Here is an 11,407-nt window from a genome sequence, read left to right on the forward strand (position 1 = left end):
GAGATGGAGACGGACGAGGAGAAACTCAAGCCGGGTGAGCGATGTGGGTGCTGGGTGCTGGGTGTCTCGGGGCAGGTGACACGGCCCTGATCCCCTCTCCCGGGTGCCAGGGAAGCCCAAGAAGGGCGGCAGCAGCAAGGAGGACGAGGAGGACCCCTGGGCGGAGGAGAAGGGCCAGGACCGCAAAGGTGGGTGCTGCTCGCCCTTGGGTGCTGCTCGCCCTTGGGTGCTGCCCCCCCCGGCCTTTTCCCCTTGACCATCTCCACTCCCCCCTCTTTTTTTTTGTTTTCCAGGAAAAACCAAAAAGCCAGGTGGGAAGAAGTGGGAGACAGACGAGGACGAATGGGCCCCTCCGGAGGAGAAGACGAGTGAGTTGGTCTCCAGGGTGGTGGTGGTGTTGGGGYAGCCGGGGATGGGGTGTCACCCCGTTTTCCATGTCCCCCACCAGAATGTCCCCCCATCGGGCTGGAGTCCCACCGCATCGAGGACGACCAGCTCCTGGCCTCRTCCATGCTGCGCCATGGCCTGGGCGCACAACGCGGGCGCCTCAACATGCAGGTAAGAGCCCCGGCGGTGGCGGCGGCAGATCCCCGCACCCGCGGACTCCCTCGCAGGCAGGCACCAACGAGGACGACTTCTTCGATGGCGCCTGGTGCGCCGAGGACGACAGCCGGGCGCACTGGCTCGAGGTGGACACGCGCCGCACCACCAAGTTCACCGGCGTCATCACGCAAGGACGGGACTCCCAGATCCAGTACGGGGCCGGGGGGACCGGGGGGAGGCGAGCGAGCAGGGCGCCGCGGCCACGCGCCGCGCTCTGAACCTGTCCCCTTTCGTCCTCCAGYGAGGATTTTGTCACCAGTTTCTACGTGGGCTTCAGCAACGACAGCCAGAACTGGGTGATGTACACCAACGGCTACGAGGAGATGGTACGTGGTGGGACCCCCAAAGCGGGGCTGGCAGAGGTGGTGGGGGGGATAAGACCCCCTTGTAGAACCCCATCTCTCCCCCCTGGCCAGATGTTTTACGGCAACGTGGACAAGGACACGCCGGTGTTGACCGAGTTCCCGGACCCGATGGTGGCTCGCTACATCCGCATCTACCCGCAGACGTGGAACGGCAGCCTCTGCATGCGCCTCGAGGTCCTGGGCTGTCCCCTCTCCAGTAAGAAACGCTYGGGGACAGGGTTGGGGTGGGTGACAGTGGCTCTCCGGCCCCCTACGGTGGCACCTGGCTCGTGGGTGCCGACGCGCMTGTCCCTCCCCCAGCCATCAGCAGCTACTACACGCAGCAGAACGAGGTGACGTCCACCGACAACCTGGATTTCCGCCACCACAGCTACAAGGACATGAGGCAGGTGAGCCCRGGGCGCCGTGGGGTTGGCACCCTGCGCTAGCCTCGAGGGCGTCTGTCCATCCCCACGGCCCGAAGCYGGCCGGTGGCCCCCAGGCAGGGCCCGCTGGCTCCCAGCACTTGTCCCCGTGCACCCTYAGCTCATGAAGGTGGTCAACGAGGAGTGTCCCACCATCACGCGCATCTACAACATCGGCAAGAGCTCGCGGGGGCTCAAGATCTACGCCATGGAGATCTCGGATAACCCGGGCGAACACGAGACCGGTGAGACGTGGGAGAAAAGGGGAAGGCTCTAGGGTGCCTCTCCCGTGCCCCAGAGCGGGAAGGACCACAGGTGGTGGCAGGGGCACGGCCTGATCGTGCCGTGTGCCCGCAGGCGAGCCCGAATTCAGGTACACGGCYGGGCTGCATGGCAACGAGGTGCTGGGCCGGGAGCTGCTGCTCCTGCTCATGCAGTTCCTGTGCAAGGAGTACCAGGACGGCAACCCCCGGGTGCGGAGCCTGGTCGCCGAAACCCGCATCCACCTTGTGCCGTCCCTCAACCCCGACGGCTACGAGCTCGCCCGCGAGGCGGTACGGAGATGGGCGAGGGAGGGACGGCGGGGCGGGAGGTAGCACCGGGTGGCTCACCGCCRGCCCCGACACGTCGCCGCAGGGCTCGGAGCTGGGCAACTGGGCGCTGGGTCACTGGACGGAGGAGGGCTACGACCTCTTTGAGAACTTCCCCGACCTGGCGTCGCCGCTGTGGGCGGCCGAGGAGAGGAAACTGGTGCCGCACAAATTCCCCAACCAYCACATCTCCATCCCGGAGCACTACCTGGCTGAGGACGCCACGGTGAGTGCGGCGAGAGGGGGGACAGCATCGCGGTGGCGGCGAAGCGAAGGGCACGTCCCACGCAGCGCCCGTCTTGCCAGGTCGCAGCGGAGACGCGGGCCGTCATGGCCTGGATGGACAAGAACCCCTTCGTCCTGGGAGCCAACCTGCAGGGAGGCGAGAAGCTCGTGTCCTACCCCTTCGACGCGGCGCGGCCCCGCAGCGAGACGCCGGCGGCCGCCGTTCGCCTGCCGGACGACTACGAGGACGAAAATCCCGAGCTGCAGGAGACGCCGGACCACGCCATCTTCCGCTGGCTTGCCATCTCCTACGCCTCGGCCCACCTCACCATGAGCGAGACCTTCCGCGGGGGCTGCCACACGCAGGACATGACCGACTCCATGGGCATCGTGCAGGGCGCCAAGTGGCACCCGCGGGCYGGCAGTAAGTGGGGCTTCCTCCCCCCACCCGCCCTCCATCTAGGCCATCAACGTGGCACACCACGGTGGGCAGGTTGGGTGGTGAAGGGTGGCCCCAGGGCACCCACYGCTTCGCCCACTCTTTTTTCGCAGCCATGAATGACTTCAGCTACCTGCACACCAACTGCTTGGAGCTCTCCATCTACCTGGGCTGCGACAAGTTCCCCCACGAGAGCGAGCTGCAGCAGGAGTGGGAGAACAACAAGGAGTCTCTGCTCACCTTCATGGAGCAGGTGAGCGCCGGGACACGAGGGCCGGGGGCTCCGCCGCCTGCCCCCCCAAGCACCTCCTCACCTCTCGCGTCCCCTTCCCTCGTGTAGGTTCATCGGGGCATCAAGGGCCTGGTGACAGACCAGCAGGGCGAACCCATTGCCAACGCCACCATCGTCGTCGGCGGGATCAACCACAACGTCAAGACCGGTAAGGCGCGCGGGGTGGGACGCAGAGGGCAACGGCGGCGCCACGTTGCCTCCCTTGACCCCTCTCGGCGTTTGCAGCCAGCGGCGGGGACTACTGGCGCATCCTGAACCCGGGCGAGTACCGCGTCTCGGCCCGGGCCGAGGGCTACAACCCCAGCGTCAAGACCTGCAGCGTCTTCTACGACATCGGCGCCACGCAGTGCAACTTCGTGCTGTCGCGCTCCAACTGGAAGCGCATCCGAGAGATCATGGCCCTGAACGGCAACCGACCCATCCGCCGCATCGTGCCCGGGCGCCCCATGACGCCCCGCGAACGCATGCGCCTCCGCATGCGCCTGCGGCACCGCATGCGCCTGCGGCAGCAGATGAGGCTGCGGCGCCTCAACGCCACCACCACGGCTGCCAGCGGCCCCACGGCCCCGCCGCCCACCACGGCCCTGCCCTTCCCTTTCAGCAGCACCACCTNCTGCGGCAGCAGATGAGGCTGCGGCGCCTCAACGCCACCACCACGGCTGCCAGCGGCCCCACGGCCCCGCCGCCCACCACGGCCCTGCCCTTCCCCTTCAGCAGCACCACCTACGCACCCTGGAGCCAAGAGCCCCCCACCCCCGGCACCTGGGAGATGGAGACGGAAACGGAGGTGGTGACGGAGGTGGTGACGGAGACGGAGGCCTGGGAGGTGGGCACAGGGACAGCGCAGCCCCTCACCACGGCCGAGACCTACACCGTGAACTTTGGTGATTAGGAACTGCTTTGTCCTGTCGCTCCCGCCTCGAGCCAAGGCCAGACGCTAGCGGCTGGTTTGGTTTTCACCCGCTGCAGGCTCCRGCATCTGCTTCCGAAGTCTTCCTCGAGCCCTGCGGCCCCCAAGGCAGCCCGCCCCAGGCAGGCGCCCGCTCCTCACCCGCGTTGCTTCCTCCACCTGCAGGCCACGCGGTGCCAATGCTTGCCCCGAAGGCCAGGGGGCTGTGGGGTGTCCCCCTTGCCGGGMTCCAGAGCCAGATGGGAAAGGACATGCTGCCCCTTCCCTCCAGGGCGGGCAGTGCCACCCCCAAGCCTGGCAAGGGAGGAGGTGAAGGAGGATCCAGCCCTCGCCCCATCCCCAGCTCCTGGCACGGCAGGGTGGGCAGGGGTGGTCCCGCTCTCCAGGGCAGGGCCCACACAGAAGCAGGCACAACCCCAGTCTCCCCCCCCCCAGTTTTCGTTACACAAATAAATCAAGCTACGTTGGTACGAGCATCGCCTCGCTTCTCAATGCTGCCAGTCCTGTGCCTGGCTGGCTCCGTGCCACCCTTCCGTGAGGACAGGGGAGGCTGACACTCAGGTGGGTGTGCCAAGCCCCTCCACGGGGGGCAGCGAGAGAGGCCAGGGGTTTATTGAGTCCGCGTCCCACCCGCTCAGTCAGTGCCCGACCTCCATGTCCCCGTCATCGTCCTCGGTGCCGAAGCCGGAGAAGCTGATGGGCTGGCAGCTGAGGTCGCGCAGGTTGATGAGGCAGGCAGTCTGAGTGGCGCTGAAGGCGGGCACTGTCACCAGCAGGACCTGCTGCCCGTTGTCTCCTGCAAGGACAGGCAGGGAGGGGGTCAGCTGGACGAGCCCCTCCATCAGCATGTTCCAGCTCGGGCACCGTTGCACCCTGGCTCAGTCCACTGGCCCATCGGGGAGACTGGGAGTCCCAGCCGATGGTGGCTCGAGGTCCCGCAGGCTCTGGGACTCACCTTTGAGCATCTTGGACTGGAAATGGGGAGCGTTGCCGCAGAAGTAGACATGAGGGCAGTCGGTGAGGATGAAAGGGTCCGATTTGTAGAAGGGGTAGCAGCCTGGAGGGAACAGAAATGGGACGAAGATCCCTCATCCACACATCATCCCTCAACCCCCTCACCACCAGCGGCTCCCACAGCAGCCACCCAGCCTGGGCCTTACCTAGGGTGTCCGGGGCCGTGGGGCAGATGTGTCCCACCCTCAACGTGCACTCCAGGATCTCCAGGTAGTCATCCATGCTGCTGTATTTGAAGATGTCACTGACATTCTGCCCTGATGTACCCAGAAACCTGCAACATTTTGGGGAGAAAGGAGGAGATAGGYGGATGGCTGTACCTGCTGCGAGTTGTGCCTGTGATGCTCAAGCTGCAAGTAGCTGTCAAGGGCCTGGTGGCACAGCATTTTTTTTGTTGGTTGGTTTCTTCACCTGACACCATCCACGTCGGCCTGGTAGGGGTTGGTAACCAGCTGAAGCGTGGAGTAGGCACTGGCGAGGGGCAACATGCAGTGATGCAGCGGCTGCTGGGGCAGCATGTAGTTGGTTGGGTCAAACTCGCCAGGCATCACATCTACAGGCACCGAGGTCTGTGGGCAGAACGGGGATTAGCAAAGGCAGCCAAATTGCGCTGTTTAGRAAGGGGCTTCACGTGCCACCTCAGAGCAAAGCCCCGGCTGGAGCTTGCTGCCAGGTCTCACTCCCAGATTTGGTCCTGGAAGCTCCACTCGGCTTTACCACAGAGAGGGAGGAGGAAGGTGAGGGGTTTGAGGCTGGGCTCTCTTTTGCCTTCCTTTCTTGCTACATTCCTGTATGGCCCCATGTGGAATGCTCAAAAGGAAATGTGGGGCCAGAGAAGGGGCATTTGCCACCCCCACCCTCTAGGCTGCTGGCAGGGTATTGCCTTCTGGGCCCAGGAGCCACTCTCCTCGCCCCCGAAGGTGCCCGAATCCCCGGKCAGCCCGAACCAGCTCCAGGCACTCACACAAAGCTGCAGCAGTATCTCATCCAGCATCTTCACAGCCTCCACACTGGCAGCCTGCGTCTTCTTGGTCAAGTACTTGGCCTACGTCAGCAGGAAGATGGTGAGGAACAACCCCGTTCCTGCCCTGATCCCAGCCTCTGTAGGATTGCTGGTGCTAGGCCTGGCATCGCCAAAGCCAAGTGGGGGGGATGCACCCCCAGGAGCGGAGGGCTCCTGGGAGCTCCCTTCCCCATCCTACCTTGTTGATGGTGTCACGGTTCTGCGTGTTCTGGCTCAGCAGGTTCCCGGCGAGGATGATGCGYGAGATCTGCGCCGCGCAGCTCTGCTCGCCCTCGGCTCCCAGCTGCCCCGTCACCACGTCCACCAGCAGCTGCATGCTCAGCAGGGACTCGCCGCTCCCGCTGCCCAGCCCCAGCCCCGACACCAGCAGCACGAACCTAGGCRGAGAGGTTTGGGCAGCCGCCTGCGCCAATCCCTGCCCTTATGGTGATGCCGGGGCTGCGAGCCTCAAGGGACCCCAGGGGAGCCACAGGCAGGGGCAAGTGGGGGCGGTGAAATAGCAACGTGAGCCCAAATCAGCTTTCTCGGCACAAGGAGCCTACCCCGACTGCCAGATGGGGCAAACGGTCCCTGGGGCTCTGGATGCAGCAAGGGACACGATGCCGGCCCCACTCTTGTCGCTGTGGAGACTCACTTGTCCGTGCTGGGACCCCTCCAGGGCAGYGGCCGCGGCAGGTCAGTAAAGCAGTACTCGTCCACCAGGAACTTGCCGTCGTCCTGCTCRGAGCCGTACAAGGCAAGGATGGTCCCTGCGGCAGAAAGCGGCAGTGAGCCCCCACCCCAGCAGGTCCCGCGAGGCGCCTCCCGCCTCCGAGCCGCCGTCCCCTACCTGTCACCAGCTTCTGCACCTCAATGGCTCCGTCCAGCTTGATCCGCTGCAGCTCGTCTTCTAGGATCAGCTCGTCCGAGGGATGGATGTATTTGGGCAGGGGGGGCTGAGGCAGAAGGTTGTGCTGGGGAATGGGGGGGGACAGGGCAAGCCATGAGTGCTTCGTGGCCAGAGGCAGGGCAGACGGCAAGGCTGAGCTGCCGGGAAGGGCCCTCCGCACCTCCGAACACTGCTCCGCTCGTGGAAACCACAGCGAGGGCGCGTGACTCACCAAGAGAGGCCACAGCAGCTCCCCCCAACACACACACACACACCCCTCCGCCCCGGCCCGCCGCCAGCTCCACCACCGCCCCCACTGCCTCTTTGAAGGCAGCGCTCCGGAGTCGCAGCAGCTCTCGAGGCCGTTCACCAGCTGCACGCCACCCGCTCGAGCTGTTTTCGCTTAGCTCTTCCCCGCAGCGCCCGAGAGAAGCAAACAACAGCCCAACTCCCCATCCGAGGAGGAAGTTACTCAGCCAGGCAGCGGGAGACGGTTTTCTCTGGCCTGCCTCAGAAAACGTGTTTGCAATCAGCGCCTGGGCAAGCGCTTCGCTGTGCTTGAACCGTGCCTGGCGGGCAAGGTGCTAACTTTATTCCTTGACAACCAGGCTCCAAACTTCGCAACGTTCTCCCCACGACCCTGTGCGTCTGGAGCGGGTGGAAAAGGCTTTATCGCTTCTGGCTGCCTGGCTTGGAGCAGACGGGCGCTGCACGGGGAGCGGGGAGAGCGCTGCGGCGCGAGCTGGCAGGAGGGGAAGCCTCTCCTCTTCCTCCCCACAAGGGCAGGCCTTCCTCGAGGCCACTCTGCCAACCCCGCTGGATTTTTGTCAAACCTTTGAAAGGTTGGAAAAGCAACACCAAACAGACGCCTAAAACATGCTGGCTGAGAGAGGCGACGCTAAGATCCCTGGCAGCTAGGGACAAGACAGCCAGACCCGCCAGGAAGAGCAGGGCAGAGCGAGGTTTTTGCACAGGCTTCRCACATCAAAGCCGCGGCGGGTCCCACCTGCGCAGCGGTGGCGAGCGTAATGGAAGCGGTGCGAAGCCAGAGCAGGTCTGAAGCTCCCAGAGAGGCCGGCGAGCCATATGCTGCTCCGTTCCCTGGAGCCGCGGCCTGAGCCATGCTAAGGAGGAGGGGGAGAGCCATGCTCCCGTCGCGTCAGGAGGCAAAGGCYCCGCCGTTACCTCCTCGCTGATCTCCTGCAGGATGGAGGGCTGCAGCTGCATCGCTTTGAAGAGCGTCCCCACCACGCAGCACTTCTCCCCCGTCTGCAGCTCGCAGAGCTTCCTCAGCGCGACGCCGCTCCCTGCGGGAGAGAAACTCAGCTCAGCCGCCCAGGAACGCCTCGGAGCCGGCTGCGAGGGCAGGCAAGGCGCGAGGCTGGCCCGGAGCTACCGAAAGGGCCTGAACTCAGAGGCAAGCAAGAGGCAGCAGGGAATTGTTATGAAACCTCTCGCCCCCCTCCTTGCTTTACCTCGAGGCAGGGAGCCGAAGCCACATGTGTAGGCCAGATGGGGCCAACGGAGCATACCCGAGCACTGCCTGCAGGCATTTCCTCCGCGTTTCGAGGGAGGAAACGCAGGTCACGCTGGGGTCCGGGGCCGGGGGGCTCCCAGGACATTGCACAGAGCTCGTGCTGGGCCCGCAGGTCCGGCCCTGCTCGGGAAGTGGCGTGACAGGCAGAAGCGATCGTTAACCACCCTCGAGTCTAATCTCCGCCAGGGCGAAACCTGGCGCTTTGCCGGTTGGCGTTGAACAGAAGGAAACAGAAATGTTTTGGACACGTGAAGGATGGGGCTGAAGCATCCCCAGGTCCTCGCGGGAGAGGCGAGAAGTCTTGGGCTTGGACTTTTCCAGACCTTCAGTCTGGGATCCCATGATCCCCATCTCAGCGGGACATTTGGGAAGATTCAGTCAGGAAGACAATGCTGCTGGGAAGAGCTGGGATTTCCTCTTGTTCCTGAGCTCCTGCAGCCTCACCCGCTCACTCTTCCTTAAAAGCGTGAAGAGTGCCTCTAAAAAGGCCACTAATAGAAACTGTGGCCAGTGCCTCAGGAGCCCGTGCTCAGGCTGGACACGTCTCGGGAAGGAGCTGAGCCGCRGCAGGAGCCCAGACCACACGCGTCCGAGCAGCAACTAAACGGGAGAGTTTCCTCATTCCCCACCTCCAGGGCAAGTTTGGAGACTGGAGATCCCAGAGAGGCACAAGCAGATCTCTGGGGCTTTAGCCAGGGATCCACAGTGRGATATGTGGTGGGGGCAGGAACCAACGTGCAGCACAGGAGAGGCAACAAGCACTGCAGCCATCGAGCCACAGACTGCTCTGTGCCTCCCTCTCAGCAGGACYATCTCTCTCATCTCTCTTTCCCCACTGTGATAGTTTCTTCTGATTGGAAAAGCCTCCTGCAACAGAGATCTTTCGCCCTCCCCAGGCGAACGGCTCCAATGCTTCATCACCCTCACGGCCAGGGAGCATTCGCAGAGAGCGAAAAACGCTTCTCCCTCTCCTCGGAAAAGTCCAAGCCGAAGCCCAAGACTTCTCGCCTCTTCCGCGAGGACCTGGAGATGCTTCAGCCCCATCCTTCACATGTCCAAAACATTTCTGTTTCCTTCTGTTCAACACCAAGCCCGTCTGACCTGAGCCTCAAGCCCCAGAGGAAGAGGGACTGGCCGCGCGCAGGAGCCTCCAGAGGCCAGGGAGCCGGGCAATGTCGCGCTGGGCTGCCGGGCTCCTCTCCCAGAATAACACCGTCCAAGCCCGCTTCCTCCGCGTCACCAGCTCCTCAACCAGGCTGCCTTCCCGGCAAAGCCTCGTGTACCGCTGCAGGCAGCGGGGCAATATTTCACTCAAACCTCTCCCTTCGCTAATCAYGCGCCTGCCAAATGTGACCTCTGTCACGTGGAAAAACACCCCTTTCTGCTTGCAGGCACCCCAAGTTCGGAGCAGGGTAGCGATGAAGCCAGAAGCTTCAAATGAGAAGAATGCAAATATCCAGAGGCAAAAAAAAAAAAAAAAAAAGAGAGAGAGAGAGAGAGAACAGTTTTAGTTTCTTATTCTTGGCTCTAACCCCTAAAATGTGAGTTCAGGGGGAGGAAGGCTGCTTTGCTGCTTTCTCCAGCCATTCCCTGCAGGCGCTGCTGGCCGTTAGACAAGCCCCAGAAACCTTTTCTTGTCACACAGCTCGGGGAAGCAAAGCTTTAACGAAACTGCCGAATCCCTTCGCTTTCAGCAGAAATTATGGTTATGGTGCAGCTGGTCAAGGAACAGCATCTGCCCTGGAATAGGTACAGCCACAGTACAGGATTTTCGCCCCCTCGGCTCTATGCAGCCCRGACGTTCAAGGAGAGAAAGACAAACACAAACGAACAACCCCAAAACCTCCGTAGAAGGGCAAAGCAAAAAAATCGGCTGGCCAGAGAGAGGTGAAATTTGATAACAGGCTTTTTACCATGCTCTCATAGCCATGTGGGGAGCTCTGCTTCATGCCAAAGATCTGCCAGAAAGCTTAGCCACTGAGCTCTGGCAACGGGGAGGCAGTTGCTTCATCCAGCGCGACGAAGGGGCTACCCGCCAACGGGGCCAGCGAGCGGCGCCTCGCAGCGCTCCGCGGCTCTTACGTCTTCAAATGGAAACTCTTGTTGTGAGCGAATCCCACCAGTCAACCACCGCCGCAGCCCTGCAGAGCGAGGAAACAACCGCCCCGGGTGCGGACGAGCCCCTCTCGCGTCGCGCCGACACCTCGCTTCCTGACCAGCGTGTCTGTCCGCGAGCCGACCGGCACGTCCGTTACCGGAACAAACCCGCGCTTTAACTCCTGTTTCTGCCAGCGAACGGCAGATTTGCCAGTCCCCGGCCACCGCTTGGCAAACAAAGCAGTTTTCCCACGCGGCTGATGTTTAAGACGATTCGAGAAGTGGTGACGGAGAACTAGAGCAAACCCCTGACTAGATGGGACATAAAACAGCAGAAGAAACCTTCCTCTCACCTCAGCAAAAAAATATCTGCGTGGGGACAGCTATGCCCTTTATGGTGTGCATATAAGCTTAAAAAAATTRTAGCTAATACCTGCAGAAAGAGCTCCTAAGATGTTTCAGCAACAGCACTGCTACTGCCAGGGAAGAAAGGGCACTCAAAGTGGGGCAGGCACCTCGCGGGCCGCACTGATTCGCTCCCCGAGGCTCCCAGCCCCTCACCAGAGGGGATTAATTCGCAGCCTGCGACTCACCCCACTTCTGGCGCGCCCGTTCYTCCAGGACGTGCCTCATCTCGATGAGGCGAGCGGCGTAGACGTGAGCGTACTGGCGACTGAAGCTGCGCTCGCCCAGCTTGAAGGGCTGCGAGCAGTTTGCGTACGTGGAGACGGGCACCCGGGTGAAGGTGGAGGCTTCGGCCGACGGCGGGGCCAGCAAGCCCTGCGCCGTGGGGGCCGCCTGCTCCGAGAACATGGCGGGCCGTCGGCTCGAACAGCAACGACGCGCCTGGACGTGGAAAGCTCTTAATTCGGATCCGGAAAGCAAACAGGAAAATCAGGGATTCCCCCACCCCGAGAAGACACAAGCGGCTGCCGGAATCGGTACCTAAACACAGGTCAAGCCTAAGCCGAATGCCCTGTCCTCAAAACACCCCCCAGAGGACCAGGAACTGGCCAGGACCCCCTCCCAAACACATACC

General features: G+C 62.8%; 2 protein-coding genes across 2 annotated transcripts; one reads left to right on the forward strand and one right to left on the reverse strand.

The window, feature by feature from the left end:
* Positions 1-3: 3 nt before the first annotated feature.
* On the forward strand, positions 4-4,301 carry AEBP1 (AE binding protein 1; the record flags this gene model as incomplete). The annotated part of the gene is given in 16 exon segments (XM_085321733.1): positions 4-34; positions 111-188; positions 294-368; positions 449-558; positions 615-754; positions 845-929; positions 1,020-1,164; positions 1,269-1,357; positions 1,494-1,617; positions 1,730-1,926; positions 2,009-2,188; positions 2,269-2,611; positions 2,740-2,879; positions 2,967-3,066; positions 3,144-3,522; positions 3,525-4,301. Coding segments are annotated over 16 exon segments (2,502 nt in total), but the record flags the coding sequence as incomplete, so codon positions are not given.
* POLD2 (DNA polymerase delta 2, accessory subunit) lies at positions 4,297-11,362 on the reverse strand. Its single transcript, XM_085321731.1, has 10 exons — positions 10,962-11,362; positions 7,920-8,041; positions 6,696-6,819; positions 6,501-6,615; positions 6,045-6,243; positions 5,807-5,887; positions 5,254-5,411; positions 4,989-5,116; positions 4,784-4,885; positions 4,297-4,624 (listed from the first exon to the last, which is right to left on the reverse strand). Exons 1-10 carry the CDS (start codon positions 11,179-11,181, stop codon positions 4,467-4,469), a joined length of 1,407 nt encoding a protein of 468 aa, XP_085177857.1. The 5' UTR covers positions 11,182-11,362; the 3' UTR covers positions 4,297-4,466.
* Between the last annotated feature and the right edge of the window lie 45 nt (positions 11,363-11,407).

This window comes from Rhea americana, unplaced genomic scaffold (assembly GCF_003343005.1).
Source record: "Rhea americana isolate MKP2758 unplaced genomic scaffold, rheAme1 scaffold_706, whole genome shotgun sequence".
Taxonomy (NCBI): domain Eukaryota; kingdom Metazoa; phylum Chordata; class Aves; order Rheiformes; family Rheidae; genus Rhea; species Rhea americana.